This window comes from Lepus europaeus, chromosome 5 (genome assembly GCF_033115175.1).
Source record: "Lepus europaeus isolate LE1 chromosome 5, mLepTim1.pri, whole genome shotgun sequence".
NCBI classification, from domain to species: Eukaryota; Metazoa; Chordata; class Mammalia; order Lagomorpha; family Leporidae; genus Lepus; species Lepus europaeus.
Window position 1 is genome coordinate 82,901,783 of NC_084831.1, and position 22,957 is coordinate 82,924,739.

The window sequence follows — 22,957 nt, forward strand, 5'->3', positions numbered from 1 at the left end:
TTTTCTTTTCAACTTATATTTATTAAATATAAATTTCCAAAGTACAAATTTTGAATTATAGCAGCTTTCCCCCCATAACCTCTCTCCCACCCACAACCATCCCATTTCTCCTCCCATTCTTCATCATGATTCGTTTTCAATTACCTTTATATACAGCAGATCAACTTAGTATATACTAAGTAAAGATTTCAACAGACTGCACCCACAAAGACACACAAAGTATAGAGTACTGTTTGAATAGCAGTTTTACCATTAATTCTCATAGTACAAAACACTAAGGGCAGATGTCCTACATGGGGGGCAGGTGCACAGTGACTCCCGCTGTTGATTTACCAATTTATGACATCAGTAATCACCTGAGGCTCTTGTCATGAGCTGCCAAGGCTATGGAGCTTACTCCTAATACAGTGTATAAACATAGTGAATAGTGCATATATTTTTTGTTATGTTTTTAAGCATTTTTCTCTACTGACTTGAATGTTGTCTATCTCATGCTGCTTTTAAAATATCACATTCTTATTTTGTAGCATTATTTTACTTTAAGGTTCTGGTTTCATTTCTGAATTGGACTGTAATATTAGAGATATGTTTCTAAAAAATTTTATTAATTGATTTTTCAAAATCATTTGAATATAGTCACTCTACAAGTGAAAAGGATCCATGATAAATGTCTTCTCCTGAAATGAATACCTTCCATTCCATACAGAGTAATTCCCTGAGTCTCATCTCCATGCAGGAAGGATTCCCCATGCTTTGTGTATATTAGCATGACTACTTTGCACATTTGGATAAAGGACAATTCACAGACACCGGAGCCGCCATATCACAGAGATTCCTGGAAGTCCTCAGCCCTTTGTTTGCTGTCTCTTCAATGAATGCTCTGTTTGTTAATTCCACAGGAAGGAATGCCAGAATCCAAAATTCCAACAACTCTGTAATGAGCATCAGGCGTTTCTTTCCAGAACGGAAGTGCTTTGTCTTTGACCGGCCCACAAATGATAAAAATCTCTTAGCCCATATGGACAACGTGCCAGAAGATCAACTGGAATTGAACTTCAAGGAGCAGTCAGAAAAATTCTGCTCCTATATCTTCACACATGGGAAGACCAAGACCCTGAGAGAGGGCATCATTGTCACTGGAAACCGTGAGTTTCCTCTGTGTCAAAACATGTCTCCCTGTGGTTCAGCGTGTGTGATGAAGCTCTGATTCTTCTGTGGGCTTGTCAATCATTTCGTTTGCTTCTGCATAGGAATATAGAGAAGGAGATGATCCTACCACACCTACAAGTGATGTTTCTTAGTTAAGTTTTCCCTCCATTGGGAATTACTGAGGCCTCAATTATCTCTTGAAATGAACATACAAATGACGCAAGCACAAAATGCTGTTACAGAAACTAATCTGCATGTGAGAAGTCCTATGAGATGAGTTTCTCAGTGAGGAAGCACAAAATGTTGTAGGATTTTAAACCAGTCATAACATAAACAAGAGAGAGTAATCTGATGCCAGCTCTTCTAGAGTTTGAGAAAAGGAATTAAACTTAAACCTATAGACAGGGCTGGCTTCATGGACATATGACCGTGTCAGTTACAAGATTCCATGCCAATATCAGCTCATATATACATCCACATGCTGTGTGCCTACGTCAAAACACAGAGGGTATTTTTAATAAGTGGGATAGCATTTTATTTGGAATGAGAATACAAAAATTATGTAATTTTCCTAGATTGATAAATTTGTACCTTATTTAAATGGAGAAGTACTTTCCTAGAAAACCTAAGTAATATTTCTTATAATCGGTAATTTAATTTTGCAAATTGGTGAATTTGAAAATCATAATAGAAAGGGTGAACAGAACAAGAACCATGTTGTAATACAGAGAAGGATTCACAGAGTAAGGTGGGAAAGGAAGAATAGAAGGAAAAGCCAGAGGGGGGAGAGAGAAGAAAAGGAGGAGGAAGGGAAGGACGAGGAGCAGGAAAAGAACACTTCAATACAAGCAGAACGGTTTTGAAGTTTGGGATGCTGATTCATAAATCCTGTGAAAACAATGAATGTGAACTGTGTATTTATTCCCTCAACATTATTTGTTATTCAGGGCTGGGCAGTCTGGTGCAGATGTACGTAGACACCATCAACAGCGGCGCCGTCCCTTGCTTGGAGAACGCAGTGACGACTCTGGCCCAGCGTGAGAATGCTGCAGCCGTGCAGAAGGCAGCCGAGCTCTACAGCAGGCAGATGGCCCAGCGACTGGTGCTCCCCACAGCCACGCTCCAGGAGCTGCTGGACCTGCACGCAGCCTGGGAGAGGGAAGCCGTTGCAGTCTTCATGGCGCACTCCTTCAAGGACGACAATGGGGAATTCCAGAAGAACCTTTTGGTAAACATCTGAACATCCACCCTTGCCAGCGACAGCCTTTCTGGATGACACCTAACGTCTGTCTTTTCACCCTGGGATCATCCCCCTACCACAGTAGAAGGCATCCTGATTCTTGAGAATGAAAGAGCTCTATGGGCTATAGGTCACCCTTTTTCTAAAGGACAGACACTTAATTATTCGGTACAGCAAAATGAATTATCATGAGTTAACAGCTTAAACAGCACACATTATATCACACAGTTCTGTTTGCAGACATGCATGTCGGGGTGTCTGGGTCCTCTGCTCAGTGTAGACAGACGGAAAGAAGGTGTCACATGGGCTTGGGCCTCAAGTCTCCAGGGAACCCCTCCATCTTTAAACTGGTCATACTGCATCAAATAATTCTCTTGCTTCTAATTTTCTGGTTTCCTTTTCTGACACCAACTAGAAAAAACTACCATTAAGATTCATGAGATTGGATAATGCCAGATATGTTCCTTCGATTGTAAAGTCAACTTGTGCTATTTATCGTGACGTAATCATAAGAGTAACAGCCATCATATTCTCAGACCCAGGAAATATGGGGGATATGGACATCAAGAGTAGAGAAGTCTTATGGAAAATCTTAATTCTATTGACCACAGTAACAATCATTAAAAATTTAGCTTTCTATGTGTCTAGGCCTGAAGTGGAAAAGCAAAATAGTCTCTTGATTTGTATTGAAGAAACCTAGTTGGATTGTAACTTTCAAATACAAACAAAAAACTCTTTTCTTACATATTCATGAATTCAAGCCATCATCGAAAGCATTTTAAAGGGTTCAAAAGTTGGTTCAAAATACACCTAACCAATTAGTGAGACATTATTGCATATATTCCTATAAATTTATATTGCTGTCCATAGCAATCCACATGCTCTGAGGAAATTTTAATTGCAGTCACCTTTCTATTGTTAGTCTTGGTGGCCAGGCCGCTGTTAATCGTATTATTTATTAAAGAACCACAGAGCTCAGGGCTTCTGACCCTCATTTACAGATACTGAGCCTGGGCCTCTCCCCCATGAGAAATACATGGCTTTGCAAAGGTTAAACAGGCAATGACCAGAAGTAACAGTGAAGTAAGTCTCCTGACTGCAGGTCCATTCTTTGTTCTGGTCCACTCTGAGGCCGTCCAGATCCTCCTGCGAAGTGTATCACAGGTGGACCTTCCCTGCTACTCATTCCTTTCTAATGTGTGAACCGACATTTCCCTGGCAGGAAACCACAGAGCAGAAAAAGAAAGAGTTCCTGCTGCAGAATGAAGAGGCCTCTGTCAAATACTGCCAGGCTGAGCTTAAACGGCTCTCAGAGTTCCTGATGGAAAGTATTTCAAGAGGAGTTTTCTTTGCACCTGGAGGCCACAATCTCTACTTAGAAGCAAGAAAGAAGGTTGAAGAGGAGTATGAGCTGGTGCCCAGGAAGGGAGTGAAGGTGAGGAATAGGGGGGGAGTTGGTCAACAGAGTGGAGTTGTGGGATCTTTGGTGCTTGTTTTGAAAATGAGGACCACAGCATCACGGCAGAGGGAAACATTTGCTATGGTCTGGATATTAGTCCTCCAGGGTTGATGTTTCTGAGACATCGTCCTCACCCTCATTGTGGCCATGTGAGAGGTGATGAGAACTTTGGGAGATGGAGCCAAATGGGAGGTTCTTAGTTCATTAGGGGCTGCCTTCAGAGGATATAAGGTCATAGATCCCATGGGACCCTGAGTTAATGCTGAGATCAATTTGTTATAGAAACCAGGGCTGTTCCCTGAATGACTCTCTGGCAACCTAATATCTTCATTCTACACATTGCATTGTGATGCTATCCTCTGTGAGAGCCGAAGATGTGTTGGTCAGAGCCATGCTCAGGCGGGTGCTGTGCCCTTGACCCTGTAGACTGTGAGCTAAATACACCTCTATAAAATAGCCTGCTTCAAAGATTTTGTTAGAATCTTGGAAAGCAAACTAACACAGCAATATTTGACATTTGAAGTGTTTTAATATCCATATATAGTTATATACTCCTAGGTAAAATGAAAGATTTCTTCCCAGAGAGGATCTGAAATTAGGGATTCAGGTGTGACAACCATTTATTTACTTCTCTTTATTTTCATTGTTTTAAAGCAAACAAAGAATAGACTTTATGCTTAGTGAAGAAAACTATTCTCAAAATGATTATGATCTTATCTTGGGTGGACAAATTCAAACTGTTTAGATAGGGTGCAGATATATTTAAGACAGTGGTGTGCACTGATATTAATAATGATAATGGTGATGACCATCATGACATTCACTCCCTATACCAAATATAGTTTTATGTTAATTTTTTAGATTATCATTTTAATTCTCAGAATACTATAAATCAGGTATTAACATCAGCTCCATTATACAGGTAGAAAACATGATGTACAGAAAAGCTAATAATTTGCCTTTAAATAACCCATTCAGCAGCCAGCACCACAGCTCACTAGGGTAATCCTCTGCCAGCGGCACCAGCACCCTGGGTTCTAGTCCTGGTTGGGGTGTTGGGTTCTGTCTCAGTTGCTCTTCTTCCAGTCCAGCTCTCTGCTGTGTCCCGGGAAGGCAGTGGAGGATGGCCCAGGTGCTTGGGCCCTGCATCTGCATGGGAGACCAGGAGGAGGTACCTGGCTTCTGGCTTTGGATCGGCGCAGCACGACGGCCATGGCGGCCATTTTGGGGGTGAACCAACAGAGGGAAGACCTTTTTCTCTGTCTCTCTCTCTCTCTCTCTCTCTGTCTAACTCTGCCTGTCAAAAAAAATAATATAAAAAAAAATAACACATTCAGCAAGTAGCAGGATTGACAAGGCTATTCCATCTACCTGACCACCAGAAATCCTTCTTTTTCTTTTTTGGAGCTTCATTATTTTTCTATAATGATTGTACCAGTTTACATCCTCGCTACAGTTGAGTAAATGTTCCCTTTTCTCAAATTCTCACTGGCATTTGTTAACTTTTGAATTATAAATCATAGCTCTTCTTTTTAAAAATTTATAGATTTATTTTTATTTATTTGAAAGATAGGGTAACAGAGATAATGGAGAGGTGGAGAGAAAGAGATCTTCCATCTGCTGGTTAACTCCCTAAATGCCCACATCTGCCATGCTGGTCCTTGCCACAGCCAAGAGCCTGGAATTCCATCTGGATCTCTCATGTGGATAGCAGGGGCCCAAGTATTTGGGCCATCTTCTGGTGTTTTCCCGAGTACATTAGCATGGAGCTAGAATGAAATCAGACCCACTGGGATTTGAAAAGGTGTTGCAGTATGGGATGCCAGATTTGCAAGTGGCAGACTTACCCACTGCACCATAACTGTGATCCCAAACAATAGCCATTCTAAGAGTGTGAACTTATATCTCATTATGGTTTGATGTATTTCCTAGATGATTAGAAACATTGAACGAGTTTTTATATGCTGGTTAGTCTTCCAGGTATCTGCTTTTGAGAAATGTCTATAAAAGGAATTTGCCCTTTTTAAAAGATTTTATATATATATATATATATATATATATATATATATATATATATTTGAGAGTTAGAATTACTGACAGAGGGAGAGACAGAGAAAGGTCTTCCATCTACTGGTTCACCCCCCCAAATGGCCTCAATGGCCAGAGCTGTGCCTATATGAAGCCAGGAGCCAGAAACCAGGAGATTCTTCCCCGTCTCCATGTAAGTGCAAGGACCCAAGCACATAGGCCATCTTCCACTGCTTTCACAGGCCATTTGCTGAGAGCTGATTTAGAAGAGAAGCAGCCGGGACATGAACCTGCGCCCATATGGAATGCTGAGCCAATGGTGGAGGCTTAGCCCACTGTGCTACAGTGCCAGCCCCTATTTTGCCCATTTTTAAGTCAGGTCTTTGGTGTCTTGGTATTCCATTGATTTATGACTTATTTACATACTCTGGATACTAGCCTCCTATGAGGTATATAGCTTGCCAATATTGACTCTCATTCTGTATATGTCCTTTTCATTTTGTTGATTGTTTCTTTAAACGTGCAGGAACTTTCTAGTTTGGCATAGTTCCCTTGTTTCTTTTTGTTTTTATTGCTTGTGCTTTTGGTATCAAAGCCAAAAAATCACTGTCAAGGCTACTTTGTAACATCTTTTTTCCTATTTTTTCTTTTAGGAGTATTATACTTCCCAGTCTTTGGTTGAAGTTTCGATCTTTAACATTTAGTTAATATTACATATGATGGAAAATAAGGGGCTAATCTCATTCTTTTACATATCCAGCTTCCCCCAACATTATTTCATGAGGAGGCCCTCCTTTACTTAATGTACATTCTTGACCCCTTTACTCAGATTAGTTTACTGTATATGCATGGACTTATTCCTTGGCACTCTTTTCTGTTGCATTTACCAGTGTTTATGCCAGTACTAAATCTGCTAGAGCTTTGTGGTGGACTTGGAATTCAACTGGGGGGATGCCTGAAGCTTTGCTTTTGTAGTTCAAGACTGTTTTGGATCCAGTCAACAGTTGATGGACATCAGGATTGATTACATAGCTTAGCTATTGTGAATTGTGCTACAATGAACATGGAGGTACAGATAACTCTTTCATATGCTGATTTCTTTTGATTTGGTCAAATTCCCAGGATTGGGATGGCTGGATCTTATGGAAGGTCTATATTCAGATTTTAAGGTATCACCACACTGTCTTCCACAGTGGCTTCACCAGCTTACATTCCCACCAACAGTGGATTAGGGTACCTTTTCCCCCACATCCTTGCCAGCATTTGTTGTTTGTTGATTTCTGAAAGCCATTCTAACTGGGGTGAGGTGAGACCTCACTGTGGTTTTGATATGTGTTTTCCTGATGGCTAGTGATCCTGAACATTTTTCAGGTGTCTTTTGGCCACTTGAATTTCCTCTCTTGAAAAACGCTTGTTCAAGTCCTTTTCCTATTTTTTAACTGGATTGTTCGTCTGGTTGCTTTTGAATTTCTTGAGCTCTTTACAGATTCTGGATGTTAACTCCTTGTCATTTTTGTAGTTTGCTCCCTTTCTGTTGGTTTCTTCTTTCTTCACTTGGCTGAGTGTTTCTTTTGCAGTACAGAAGCTTCTCAATTTGACGTAATCCCATTTGCCAATTTTGGCTAGATCTTTTCTCCCTAAAGCGCTTTTCCTGCTTGCTGGTCTCCAGGCAAATGAGGTGCTCCAGAGCTTCTTGGAATCACAGGCAGCAGCAGAGAACTCCATCCTGCAGGCAGACAAAGCTCTCACTGATGCACAGAAGGCCTTAGCAGGTACGGGCCGGGCTCAGCTCACAGGAGGGTGGGGAGGTTCCTGACATGAACTCCTGTGAATTGAAGGAGACGTTTTTCCTGGAATAAGAGACTTCCTCTGTCTATTGAGCACATGGTCTGCTAAACCTGAAAAAACAAGGGCAGTTGGGTTGCCCATCGAGCCAATCAGTGCCTCTCTGGCACATTCTGAAACTCCTCTTGCTGTTTAGGGGAAGAGCTTCCCCTCCCACTTGCAGCGTTGCTGTCAAAACTGCCTGGTCTTGAACTCAACGGTTTTTCTTCCCTTGTTAATGCTTTGTGAAACAGCTGAGAAGGCCAAGAGGGAGGCAGCTGAGAAGGAATGCGAAGTGCTAAGACAGAGGGAGCAGGAGATGCAGCAAAAGATGGAGGCTCAAGAGAGAAGCTTCCAGGAGAACATCGCTCAACTGAAGGAGAAGATGGAGCGGGAAAAGGAGGAACTCCTCAGAGAGAAGGAGAGGAAGCAGAAGCACAAGCAGAAGGTGAGTCTGGGGGCTGGGCGGTGCCTGGGGGATAATGTTCTGGATCCTGGGGAAGAGCGGGACCCGATGTCAGGCACAGGTGTCATTCTAGAGGGAACCTAAAAGACAATTGTCCCACTGCAACCTCAGATACACCTGGATCCCCCTGAAGCACGGAAATCTAGGAGGCTCCAGCCCTTTCTGGAGTGTTGGACTTTGGAGGCACAAATGACATTCTCCTGGGTTTGGGGCTGCAGTTGTTGCTCCAATTGTGAAATGGTCTCACTAAGCCCCTATGCAATGGGACCTAAGTCTACTGGTGCTTGAGATTTCTGGAACAACGCTCAAAGAGACTGAAATAGGTTTATCTGGTCTGAAAATATCAAATTTGACCTGATAGAAAATGGAGATCTGAATCTGGTGCATTGTTTCCAGATCTGCCTGATCATGCTTTATGACTAAAGTAACACAGCCTTTGTCCCAGCGTGGGGTTTGATAAGCTGTGTCCTGTGCGGTGTCAGCACTGCTGAGGAGTTGCTAGATGAGCTCAGCTGTGCCTCCTCATGGAATGAGAGCCAGTTAGAATTTAATCCACATTCTTTCCCAATGAGCTTTCTTTGTGCCTATATGAAACTCCCCACTTTCTCCTGGGGAAATGGTGCTAAGGATATCTTATAAAAGTTAAACCATGGATTTTCTCCTATTCAAGTCAAAACTCCTGGCTATGCTGGAGGAAAAATTCCCCAAAAAAACCTCTAAAATGGTAGAAAAATAAACTATGTGCTTAACTGCTGACATTGTTAAATATCACACTTTTATTCTTAATGATGAGGGTTTTGAAAATGGACTTTCCATTTTATAGGTTCAAGAAGGCATGCCCTCAGGATTTAAAGGGAATGGTTTTAAGTTTTTTTTTAAACTTTTATTTAATGAATATAAATTTCCAGTGTACAGCTTATGGATTACAATGGCTTCCCCCCCCCCCATAACTTCCCTCCCACCCGCAACCCTCCCCTTTCCCGCTCCCTCTCCCCTTCCATTCACATCACGATTCATTTTCAATTCTCTTTATATACAGAAGATCAGTTTAGTATATATTAAGTAAAGATTTCAACAGTTTGCACCCACATAGCAACACAAAGTGAAAAATTCTGTTGGAGTACTAGTTATAGCATTAAATCACAATGTACAGCACAATAAGGACAGAGATCCTACATGGTATTTTTTAAAAATTGATTAATTTTCTATGGTTTTAAGTTTTTTAAAGAGGGAAGTCATCAAGAAGAAGATCATGAAGAATCAAGAAATGACGGACAATCATGGTTTACATTCGTCCTTGATTTCTTCTGTAAATTGCTTGCTCCATTACTATCTGTGCTTGCAGCATTTATACTAAGCATGATAAAACAGAGTTTCACTGAGAGTTCTTATGTCTGAAAATATAAAATGGGCTTTATTTTTTATTTTAGTAGTACTACAATGTTCTTTATTGTGAAAAGTATGTGTGTTACAGTAATTTCAGTAAAAATTTTAAAAGTAAAATACAATTATTAAAGTCTATCAGGGCCTAGCTTCCTAAAAATATAAACTTAATTTTTATAGAATTTATTTTTATAGAATAATTATGATGAATTAGGATACAAATTGGAAAATAATGAAATTTCATAAAAATGATTTGAATTAAGCTATAAGACATTGGAAGATGAAGATAAGATGTGCAATTTATACTTCAAATTCAGATGTTGATTTAAGTTGTGATGAGTCCTTGTATATCAATGATAGTAGAATCACATCCACATTTTCTACATAGCCAAAAGAGTGAAAATATTTAACTTTACTGATAATAAAAGATGTGCAAAGCAAAACTCTGTGCTCGTTTTTCACTTCTAGAAAGGGCAAAAAAAATAGCTTTGACAACACAGTGAGCAAGCAAGGGATTTGGGAAATTGACAGTCCCTCTGACTTGCTAGTGTATCAACTCTTATAATTATTTATCTTTTTTTTATTTTTTATTTTTTTATCTTTGACAAGCAGAGTGGACAATGAGAGAGAGAGAGACAGAGAGAAAGGTCTTCCTTTGCTGTTGGTTCACCCTCAAATGGCCACCGCGGCCAGTGCGCTGTGGCCGGCGCACCGCGCTGATCCCAAGGTAGGAGCCAGGTGCTTCTCCTGGTCTCCCATTGGGTGCAGGGCCCAAGCACTTGGGCCATCCTCCACTGCACCCCCGGGCCATAGCAGAGAACTGGCCTGGAAGGGGGCAACCGGGACAGAATCTGGTGTGGCGGCGCCACAAGGCGGAGGATTAGCCTGTTGAGCCACGGCGCTGGCCCATTATTATTTATCAAAAGTTAAATTGTAGGTTTCTTTTCATAAACCAGTTGCACATTTTGCAATTTCTCTCATAGAACTGTATACCCAAGTTGAAGTGTTATGTATGAAATAGTCTATTGGATGCAGGATCATTGTAATTCCAAGGCTTGGATGACATAACTTATGGGGTCCTCATCGTCCAAGGGAGTACTAGATTGGCTGCCAGGCCCTTGGCTGTCAGTTATTGCGGACAATTGGGAATTGAAATTGAATAATAATCCTTTCTCTCTATCTCTTTTTGCTTTCAAATAAATAAATGATCAACATCTTTAAAAAAATTAAAAATAACCACAAAAATAAAATGGAAGTGAAATGTTTATTGGGTCTAATATAAGAAAGTTCCCCAAAATTTTCCTTGGTAAAAAAGGCTATGCAAAATCTATATATTTGTATTACTGAATTGTAGGATATGATTATGTGATTATATTATTGTTTATATATGAAAAAAACAAAAAACATGAACTCGTATCCATGGGTATAAAAGGAAGACACAGAAATGGTTGAGAAATGACAGGATAATTCATTTTAATCCTATATGCTTCTGTGTTTCTTTATTTTGTGTGAATTTCTTGCTCATTAGAACACAAAAGCAATTACTAAATCAAACTTGACATAATAACACAAGGATGAAAAAGTCCCAATGATAGGATGAGAGCCATTCATGCAACCAGACACAGCATAATTCAACTCAACATGAAAAGTCCATTCAATTGAACAGTGAAATAAACAACATGAGACACATATCATAATTTGGTTTTCATTGGAGCTTTTCAGTGAGTATTTAAATGATTCTTCCTGAATATATTTTACATATGAAGTCCCTGATATACTGAAATGAATGACCTCTCTATCCAGCCCCTCAGTTGTAAAGATGGGGAATTAGAATGAAAATTTTCTTTGGGGTAAACATCATATTAGAAACTCTTCAGACTTGTAGCTGGAGTAAGCTCCTTATAATTGCACTTGCAGGGCTTGCTTTCTTGGTTGGGGCCTGGGTGCACAGGACACAGAATTCTTCATCCCTTGTAATTATTTGCCAGTCTCTGCTCTTCCTGAGGTCTCCTATTCCTGACTTCCTGAGATTTGCTGTGGTCCCCTCCTCTGTGCTGCCACTGTGCCACACTGCCACTCCTAACAGAGAACTTTTCACATAACTGTGAATCCAGATTGTGCATTTTCTCTGTTCTACCACCTTGGCATCTCAGGTACTTCACTGTCTTCACTGTAGGTCCAGGTACAAAGTCCACCCCATAAATATTGACATGTGATTAAACACATGGACTGCCTTCCAGTGAGGCCCTGATTTACCACATCTTCTCCCTCTATTCCCTGATCTCCAGAGTCCCCAAATGAAGTACACAATCTTAGGAAGCAGTGCAGAAGGGACTCACTGAGGCAGAAACAGCACACAGTGCACTTGACCCTGCTGCCCTGTTCCCTCTGATGGACTGGACAGCCCCCATGCTCAGTGTTCGCCAATTCTCACTCATCTTAATTGGCCAGGAATGAAATCGTCATCCCTGGCTCCCAACACAACTATGAGGTTTAAATTCCTACAGTGCCAGCATCAGGCAAAGCTCTTACTTCTGTCATAGCTCTTCCAACAGTTCAGGCTATCTCTGCTGAATAAAACCAAGCTCCCATCTGAAGCAGAGAGAGTACCACTGACTTTGTCCAGGGTCTGGAAATAATTTTTCTTTCTTTTTTTTTTAAACTTTTCTTTAATAAATATAAATTTCCAGAGTACAGCTTATTGATTACAGTGGATTCCCCCCCCCCATAACTTCCCTCTCACCTCCAGTGCTCCCATATCCCGCTCCCTCTCCCATTCCATTCACATCAAGATTCATTTTCAGTTATCTTTATATATAGAAGTTCAATTTAGTATATATTAAGTAAAGATTTCAACAGTTTGCACCCACACAGAAACACAAAGTGTAAAATGTTGTCTCAGTACTACTTACAGCATTAATTCACATTGTACAGCACATTAAGAACAGAGATCCTACATGGGGAGTAAGTGCACAGTGACTCCTGTTGTTGACTTAACAATTGACATTTTTGTTTATGGCATCAGTAATCACCCTAGGCTCTTGTCATGAGTTGCCAATGGAAGCCTTTTGAGTTCACCAGCTCCAATCTTATTTAGACAAGGTCATAGTCAAAGTGGAAGTTTGCTCCTCCCTTCAGAGAAAGGTACCTCCTTCTTTGATGGCTCATTCTTTCAACTGGGATCTCACTCACAGAGATCTTTCATTTAGGTTTTTTTTTTTTTTTTTTGTCCAGAGTATCTTGGCTTTCCATGCATAAAATACTCTCATGGGTTCTTCAGCCAGATCCGAATGCCATAAGGGCTGATTCTGAGGCCAGAGTGCTGTTTAGGACATCTACCATTCTATGAGTCTGCTGTGTATCCTGCTTCCCATGTGGGATCGTTCTCTCCCTTTTTTATTCTATCAGTTAGTATTAGCATTCACTAGTCTTGTTTATGTGATCCCTTTGACTTTTAGTCCTATCATTCTGATCAATTGTGAACTGAAATTGATCATTTGGACTAGTGAGATGGTATTGGTACATGCCACCTTGATGGGATTGAATTGGAATCCCCTGGCATGTTTCTAACTCTACCTTTTGGGAAAACTCTGATTGAGCATGTCCCAAACTGTACATCTCCCTAGTCTCTTATTCCCACTCTTATATTTAACAGAGATCATTTTTCAGTTAAATTTAAACACCTAAGAATAATTCTATGTTAATTAAAGAGTTCAACCAATAGTATTAAATAGAACAAAAAAAATACTAAAAGGGATAAAATATTAAGTTGTTACTCGACATTCAGGACAAGGGCTGATCTGGTCAGAGTTTCTCATAGTACCCATTTCACTTGAACAAGTTTCCTTTTTGGTGCTCGATTAGTTGTCACTGATCAGGGAGAACATATGATATTTGTCCTTTTGGGACTGGCTTATTTCACTCAGCATAATGTTTTCCAGATTCCTCCATTTTGTTGCAAATGACCAGATTTCATTGTTTTTGACTGCTGTATAGTATTCTATAGCTATATATCCCATAATTTCTTTATCCAGTCTAATGTTGATGGGCATTTAGGATGATTACAGGTCTTAGCTATTGTGAATTGATCTGCAATAAACATTAGGGTACAGACAGCTCTTTTATTTGCCAATTTAATTTCCTTTGGGTAAATTCCAAGGCGTGGGATGGCTGGGTTGCATGGTAGGGTTATATTCAGGTTTCTGAAGAATCTCCAGAATGACTTCCATAGAGGCTTAACCAGTTTGCATTCCCACCAATGGTGGGTTAGTGTCCCTTTTCCCCCACATCCTCTCCAGCATCTGTTATTGGTAGATTTCTGAATGTGAGCCATTCTCACCGGGGTGAGATGGAACCTCATTGTGGTTTTGATTTGCTTTTACCTGATTGCTAGTGATCCTGAACATTTTTTCATGTGCCTGTTAACCATTTGGATTTCCTCCTTTGAAAAATGTCCATTGAGGTCCTAGGCCCATATCTTAAGTGGATTATTTGTTTTGTTTTTGTGGAGTTTCTTATCTCTTTGTAGATTCTGGTTATTAATCCTTTATCAGTTGCATAGTTTGCAAATAGTTTTTCCCATTCTATCGGTTGCCTCTTCACTTTCCTGACTATTCCTTTTGCAGTACAGAAACTTCTCAATTTGATGCAATCCCAATAGTTAATTTTGGCTTTGACTGCCTGTGGCTCCGGGGTCTTTCCCAAGAAGTCTTTGCCAATATCTTGCAGGGTTTCTCCAATGCTCTCTAATAATTTGATGGTCTCAGGTCATAGATTTAGGTCTTTAATCCATGTTGAGTGGATTTTTGTGTAAGGAAAAAGGTAGGGGTCTTGCTTCATGCTTCTGCACATGGAAATCCAGTTTTCCCAGGACCATTTATTGAATAGACTGTCCTTGCTCCAGGAATTACTTTTAGATCCTTGATCAAATATAAATTGGCTGTAAATGTTTGGGTTGATTTCTGGTGTTTCTATTCTGTTCCATTGGTCTATTCATCTGTTTCTATACCAGTACCATGCTGTTTTGATTACAACTGCCCTGTAGTATGTCCTGAAATCTGGTATTGTGATGACTCTGGCTTTGTTTTTATTGTATAAGATTGCTTTAGCTATTCAAAGTCTCCTGTGTCTCCATATGAATTTCAGCATCATTTTTTTTCCAGATCTGAAAAGAATGTCTATGGAATTTTGTTTGGTATCACATTGAATCTATAAATTGCTTTTGGGAGAATGGATATTTTGATGATATTGATTCTTCCAATCCATGAGCATGGAAGATTTCTCCATTTTCTGGTATCCTCTTCTATTTCTTTCTTTAAGATTTTGTAATTCTCATCATAGAGATCTTTAACGTCCTTGGTTAAGTTTATTCCAAGGTATTTGATTGTTTTTGTAGCTATTGTGAATGGGATTGATCTTAGCAGTTCTTTCTTAGCCATGTCCTTGCCTGTGTATACAAAGGCTGTTGATTTTTGTGCATTGGTTTTATAGCCTGCTACTTTGCCAAACTCTTCTATGAGTTCCAATAGTCTCTTACTAGAATTTTTTTGATGCCCTAAATAAAATAAGAGGGATAGTTTGACTTCTTCCTTCCCAATTTGTATCCCTTTAAATTCTTTTCTTTTCTTTTATTTTTTTATTATTTTTTTTGACAGAGTGGACAGTGAGAGTGTCTCCCTTTAATTTCTTTTTCTTGCCTAATGGCTCTGGCTAAAACTTCCAGAACTATATTGAATAGCAGTGTGAGAGTGGGCATCCCTGTCTGGTACAGTGGAAATGCTTCCAACATTTCCCATTCAATAGGATGCTGGCTATGGGTTTTTCATAAATTGCTTTGATTGTATTGAGGAATGTTCTTTCTATACCCAATTTGCTTAGAGTTTTCTTTATGAATGGGTGTTGAATTTTATTGAATGCTTTCTCTGCATCTATTGAGATAATCATATGGTTTTTCTTCCGCAGTTTGTTAATGTGGTATATCACATTGATTTGTGAACCTTGAACCATCCCTGCATACCAGGGATGAATCCCACTTGGTCTCCGTGGATGATCATTCTGATGTGTTGTTGCATTCTATTGGCCAGAATTTTATTGAGTATTTTTGCGTCTATATTCATCAGGGATATTGGTCTGTAATTCTTTCAATGCTGCATCTTTTTCCGGCTTAGGAATTAAGGTGATGCTGGCTTCATAGAAAGAATTTGGGAGGATTCCATCTTTTTCAATTGTTCTGAATAGTTTGAGAAGAATTGGAGTTAGTTCTTCTCTAAATGTCTGGTAGAATTCAGCAGTGAATCCCTTTGGCCCTGAGCTTTTGTTTGTTGGGTGGGCCTTTATTACTGTTTCTATGTCTGTCTCAGTTATGGATCTATTTAGGTTTTCTATGTCTTCCTGGTTCAATTTAGGTAGGTTGTATGTGTCCAGGAATCTATCCATTTCTGATAGATTTCCCTGTTTGCTGGCATACAAGTCCTTGTAGTAATTTCTGATGATTCGTTTTATTTCTGTGGTGTCTGTTGTTATGTTTCCTTTTTCATCTCTGAGTTTATTGATTTGGGCCTTTTATCTTCTTTTTTTAGTTAGTTGAGCCAATGGTGTGTCAATTTTATTTATTTTTGTCAAAAAACCAGCTCTTCGTTTGGCTGATCTTTTGTAATTTTTTTTTTTTTTTTGGATTCAATTCTGTTGATTTCTTCTCTGATTTTAATTATTTCTCTTCTCCTACTAGTTTTGGTCTGCTTTGCTGCAGTTTTTCTAGATCCTTGAAATGCATTTAAAGCTCATTTATCTGGTGCCTTTCTAATTTCTTGATGTAGGCACCTATTGCTATAAACTTTCCTCTCAACACTGCTTTTGCCATATCCCATAAGTTTTGATATGTTGTGTTGTTATCCTCATTTACTTCCATAAAGTTTTTGATTTCTCTTTTGATTTCTTATATGATCCAGTGTTCATTCAGGAGCATGTTGTTCACTCTCCATGTGCTTGCATACTCTCTAGGGATTCCTGAGTTGCTAATTTCCAACTTCATTCTGCTGTGGTCTAAAATGCTGCATGGTACAATTCTAATTCTTTTGAATTTGCTGAGACTTGCTTTATGGCCTAGTATGTGGTCAATCCTAGAGTAGGTTCCATGTACTGCTGAGAAGAATGTAAATTCTTTAAGTATAGGATGAAAAATTCTGTAGATGTCTATTAGATCCATTTGGGCTATAGTGTTAATTAAATCTGCTGTTTCCTTGTTGATCTACTGTCTGACTGATCTGTCTGTTTATGAGAGTGGAGTATTGAAGTTCCCCCATACTATTGTATTGGAGTCTAAGTCTCCCTTTAAGTCCCTTAACATATCTTTTAAATGAACCGATGCCTTGTAATTAGGTGCATATACATTTATAATAGTTACATCTTCCTTTTGAATTGATCCCTTAATCATTATATAGTTCCCCTCTTTGCTCTCTTAACAGTTTTTGTGTTAAAATTTATTTTGTGAAGTGCAGAGGAGGATGGCCCAAGTGCTTGGGCCCTGCACCCCATGGGAGACCAGGAGAAGCACCTTGCTCCTGCCTTCGGATAAGTGTGGTTTGCCGGCCGCAACACCCTGGCTGCAGCGGCCATTGGAGGGTGAACCAATGGCAAAGGAAGACCTTTTCTCTGTCTCTCTCTCTCTCTCACTGTCCACTCTGCCTGTAAAAAATTTTTTTAAAAATTAATTTTGTCTGGTATTAAGATGCCTACGTCAGCTCTTTTTTGGTTTCTGTTGGCATGGAATATCTTTTTCCAACCTTTCCCTTTCAGTCTGCATGTATGTTTGTTGGAAAGATGTGTTTCTTGTAAGTTCAAATAGATAGGCTTTGTTCCTTAATGCATTCATCCAGTCTGTGTCTTTTAACTGGAGAGTTGAGGCCATTAACGTTCAATGTGCGTTTGTTGCTTGGCACTGTGGAGATATTTTCTGGTTTATTCTTTTTTTCCTCTCTGTGGTGGCTTTTCTCATATTATGACTCTAGATTAAGTGGACTGTCTGCTTTTGGTGAATCTTTAGAGGCTTGTGGTGGGTGTGGCCAGGGAGCTCTGTTCAGTTTTTCAGGGTTAAGGGTGTGCCAAAGGTGACACACCCAGGTTTGGCAAGGTAAATCTCTCTCTCTCTCTCTCTCTCTCTCTCTCTCTCTCTCTCATTCAGAAGGGAAGTAATTCCACACAGCTGAGCTATTCTCCTTGAATGCAATCAGTGTCTGAGTGCTAGCCCCTGGGTATAATATTTGTTCTGTCCAAGGACCACACAAAGGATCTGTGCAGTCTTCAGTGTAAGCTAAGATTCCCCTGCAATCTCCCACCAGGTTGTCAAGGTTACCGAGTCTGTGGTGTCTCCCATGGAGAGTACATCTCAGGCACTCTGTGAGTTCTCCCACACACCCTCCGTTTTTTTTCACAGTCCCAGTTCATAAGCTCCAGACATTCACTAGGTCTTAACCTCCTGTTATTTCTCCCCACCAGAGTCAGGTTTTTCTGCTTGGCTGAGGGCAGGCGCAGTCCTGAGCTAGCATGGCTGTTACGTATGTCCAAAACGGCATGTGCTCTTTCTCTTGCTCACCTTTGCAAAGTGAGTGGAGAGAGAGAATTATGTCTGTACCGGTACCTTTTTTTTTTCTCTCCTCTAGTTAGGCTGGTGAACTTTCTCCCATGGGGCTTCAAGCCTCGTTCCCTCTAGGCTCTTCTGCTATTTTTCTGCCAGTGTCTTGGGCTACTGAAGTTTCGCCTCACTTCCCTTTCCAGTGCTTGTGCCTAGACTTTGTGGCTGGGGTCCTGATCCGTGGGTACCTGTGCTCTCCACATAGGTCCACCGTGTCCCACTAGTTCTGGAAGAGTTTCCTCTGCAGTTTTTTCCCTGAAATTACAATATCTCCACTTTCACTATAATATCTTTTCCTGGACTATCGGTGTGCTCCCTCCCTATTCTGCCATCTTGGAGCCACCCATGGAAATAATTTTTCATCACCTTCCACTTTTCCTAACCAAGCCACTGACATGAGAAGCCCTGCAGCTGAGCCAGGACCCAAAGGTCCATTCCACTCAAGGGAATGTTCTATGTCTGGCAGATTTGGATGATCTTGTGAAGGGCAATGGGTGGGAATGGGCGCACAACAAATTCTGCTTCTCCTTAAACTTTCCCAACACACACAGCCAGCAATAGGAACATGAAACAGTGAACCAGAAAAATTTTGGTCTAAAATATAGCCACTTACACAGATCAGGAAAGAATCAGGCATGAGGTGTAAGGACATAAGCAGAGTACAAGGGATCTCTACATAGTCTGAAGTTCAAGTACACACTGTCATCTGCTGAAATAATGTTTATTTATATACATGTATACAAGACTCAAGGCAAAAGGTTTCTCATATACTTGAGCATTGATAATTATTAAATTATTAAATGAATCAAGATCTATTTCAGAACTTATTCAACATTTTCTGTAAAGGCAATTTCACAAAAAAACCTTTCATGTGGAATTTTAAAAAGTAGTGAGTTAGCTGCTTGGCCATTTCTAATATCACTTACCCATTTTCAGAGACTTTGTCTATAGCCTGCCTTGCTAGTGCAAACTTTATACCCAACTGAACTGAGCTTGAAGAACTGTCTCATAATTTATTTATTTATTTTATTTTGATTAATTAACTAATTTGAAGTCAGGGTTACAGAAAGAGAATGAAGAGACAGGAAAAGATATCCTTCCTTTAATGGCTCACTTTGCAAATGGCAAACCATCCTGGGTTGGGCCAGGCCAAGTGCAGGAGCCCAGAACTCCATCTAGGTCTGCCACTTGGGAGGAAAGGACCCAAGGACTTGTGCCATTTCTTGCTGCTTTTCCCAGGCCATTAGCAGGGAACTGGATCAGAAGTGTAGTAGCCAGGATCTAAATCAGTTCCCATTAGAAATGGCACTATTGGAAACGGCAGGTTTATACACTGTGTCTTAGCATACCCCCAGAACTTCTTTCTTTTTTTTTTTTAAGTGGGAGGTAAAATAGCAAGTTTTATTAGGGAAGGGACATCCATAAGGACAGATGGGCACCTCTCCAGACAGAGCCTGAGACTGAGAGAGTACCCAGTCGCTCGGACTGAGGGGGAGGGGAAGGAAGGAGCGAGGTTATATGGTTGAGTGGAGAGAGTACACCTGGCCAGACCAGGTGGGCGGCTCAGCAGAGGCAGAGGGCTGAGTGCACAGTCCAGTTGAGGCTGGGGGTTTTTAAGGAGATGGGTCTTGCTTCCCCACCTCTGCTCCTCTTGGAACAAAGGGCTTTTTGGATGTAAATAGAAAAACTTCTCTCTTGAAGGTCTGAAACAAAGGACTTTATGGATGCAAATGTTATCAGACAGGAGGAAGGGCCAAGGAGAGGAAATAGCCAGGATTTCCATGATCAGATATCAGGCCAGAAATCCCAGCCCTGCTTGGCCTCGTCCTGGAGCTGTTTGGCTTTGCCTAGGAAAAGTACGAATTTGGATTTGTACCTGTCTAGTCTGATTGACCCAGAGACAACATTCTTCCTGGAACATGGCACAGATACCTCCTGGAGCAGCAGTTAGCATGTCCAATATTTCTTTCTTTCATAACCTTTTGTGACTTCCACACACCCTCTTCAACTTACTTGAAACATTCCATCATTTCCATTCCAGTCTAGAGTAAACTAGCCACCAGGATTCTTACAAACAATGTCCCTTCCTTATTTAAAAAGCTCTTTCCTTCTAACCCTTCTTACCAACAACACTCTTTCCTTCTAAACCTTTCTTACCAAGCACACATTTCTATACTTGTGATGTTTTCCATAGAGCCTGGTTGGCTCTTTCTGCCTTACCGGAAGAATGAGGTCTCCATGCAGAGTGAAGATGCCTTACAAATCCCTTGTGTGATCTAGAGCTCTGGTTAAGGCAATCACAGAACTTATTTCTTAAGAAAACTCTTCAGTGTTGGAGTGGTTCCTTAGTGTGGGAACTTGTGTTAAGTACAAAGAAAAGAGTAGAGCATAGAGGCGTGAGTTTTGGTGCAGTAGGTTAACCCACTGCTTTCATCCCATGTAAGAATGCAGGTTCAAGTCTAGGGGGCTCCACTTCCAATCCAAATTCCTGCTGATGTATGTGCCTAGGAAAGCAATAGAAGATGGCACAGCACATGTGCTTAAGCCCCATGCTACCCAACTGGGAGACCCCAATGGGGTTATAGACTCCTGGTTTCAGCTGGGTCCACACCCCTAACTCTCTTTCAAATAAATAGAGAAAATCTTAAAAAACAAAGATAGTGCATAACTCTTTCAGAGCTTGCAGGAAATACCTTCAAGAAGTGCACAGCCCAGGAAACAGAATTCCCTGATTCCTTCTGCCCTTCAGTCAGATTAAACCGTGCCACACATGCAGCCTTTAATAGAAGCAGGAAGCAGGGATTTTAAACCAATCTGTGTGCATCTAGCCTGACCTCCTTTCTGTGAAGCAAAGAATGTTCCTCAGTGGACATGGTGAGGGTCTGTGAAGTTTCTTTGTCCTTGCTATTAGATCAGCATCAGAATCCTCTTTGGAGGGAGTGGAATAAGGTGGCAATGGCAAACCCTGGAAAGCAGCACAGCTGCCGTGAGCCTCTGAGCTTGTCATACATGACATGTTCATCAAAATGATCTGGGGGCCAGCACAGTGGTGTAGCGGGTAAAGCCATTGCCTAAAGTGCTAGGATCCCATAGGTGCACCGTTTTGAATCCTGGCTGCTCCACTTCCAATCAAGCTCTCTGCTCTGGCCTGGGAAAGTAGTAGAAGATGGCCCAATTCCTTGGGCCCTGCACCCATGTGGGAGACCTGGAGGAAGCTTCAGATGGACACAGCTCCGGCCATTGCTGCTGGGGAGTGAACCAGCGGATGGAAGACTTCTCTCTCTGTTTATCCTTCTCTCTCTCTCTGTAATTCTGACTTTCAAGTAAATAAATAAATCTTTTTTATAAAGTGGGGGGATCTGGAACCTATTCCCAACTATCACACACTTCAGGTTCCACTGACTTCACTGTATCTGAAGGTCATTATCAAACCATCTAGTGTTAATACAGCAATGAATGCTTCTTTAGCTGAATCACTTTCTTGTAAGGTGGTCAGTAAACATTGAGTCAATTTACTTGTTCAGTAACCATCCACTGGGTTTAAATCTGACTCAGCTATTAAGCATCCATAGCAAATAGTTCATTCTGTACAATAAACTGAATGCTTATGTACCCTCAAAATTCATATGCTGAAACACACCCTCCAAAGTGCTGTTTTATGAAGCAGAACCAAAATAAGTGACTGAGTCATAGGGAGGAGCCCTCATAAGATCGGAGTCCTTATAAGGGACTAAAAAGAGACCAGGGACTAAAAAGGGACCACTTGACAAAAAATGCTATTTATGAGCAAAACACTGAATCTCTAAATCTGATGCCTTTATCCCACACTTCCCAGGCTCCAGAACAGTGAGGAATATATGTCAGTTGTGTAGATATTAAAAAGACAAGGGAGGAGTTCCAAGAAGGTGGAGTAGGATGGGAACTTACTGCTATAATCTAGAAGATAGTTTAAAAAAACAAAACAAAACAAAACAAAAAAACGGAGAGATTGCAGTCTCCGGGAAGAGATAGGGAGAAAACGGCAGAGGAAACCCAATGCAAATTAGAGGGACATGGTGTACTTATGTGGAGGGAATGGATGCCAACAGCTCAGACTGCAGCAGCCAAAAGCCTACACACCCACATTGGAGAGTGTAGTGAGACCAGACTGCAGCAGCCCAAGCACTGGCAATAAAGCCACAGGAAGAGCCCAGAGGGAAGATCGCTTGGAGCCCCATAGGAGATAGTGTACCTGCCAACTAGAAGAGACAAAAAAAGGAAGGACACATTTCTCTCTCCCCATCACTTTACAACAGTGTCCTGTAACAAGCTGATAGAGCGGGCATTATTTTGGACATAAGTAACAGCTGTGCCAGTTCATATCCATGCCCAGCAATCAGCCAAATGAAGACTCCTGACTCTGGGAGGAAGAACTAACAGGGGACTGGGAGCTCAGGACTGTGGAAGGTTTGTATGCTGGGAGTGTGAAAAAAAAAAAATGAGGCTGTGTGGAAGGACTCACAGAATGGCTGGGATCTGGACAGTCATGGTGGGAGATTCCACATGCTCAGGGCTTCCTGGTTCCTGGTGAGGGACATTGCTGGGGAATATGAGCTTACACAGAGGACTGTGCAGATCCTTTGTGTGGTCCTTGGGGCAGAAGAGATGAATATTGAACCCAATGGGGCTAGCGTTCAGGCACTGGTCTCCTTTGAGGAGAGGAGCTCAGCTGAGCAGAATGAACTTCCCTTCTGATTAAAAGAGAGAGAGAGATTTACAGCACAAAACCTGGGTGTGCCA

General features: G+C 40.9%; 1 protein-coding gene across 1 annotated transcript in view; it reads left to right on the forward strand.

Moving 5' to 3' along the window:
* LOC133759135 (guanylate-binding protein 4-like) overlaps positions 1–8,250 on the forward strand; it is a 29,251-nt gene extending 21,001 nt beyond the window's left edge. Inside the window, exons 7-11 of the mRNA XM_062190103.1 lie at positions 900–1,145; positions 2,097–2,377; positions 3,612–3,824; positions 7,546–7,648; positions 7,955–8,250. Coding sequence (XP_062046087.1) covers positions 900–1,145; positions 2,097–2,377; positions 3,612–3,824; positions 7,546–7,648; positions 7,955–8,250 — 1,139 coding nt within the window. The remainder of the gene's footprint in view (positions 1–899; positions 1,146–2,096; positions 2,378–3,611; positions 3,825–7,545; positions 7,649–7,954) is intronic.
* Positions 8,251–22,957: the final 14,707 nt, after the last annotated feature.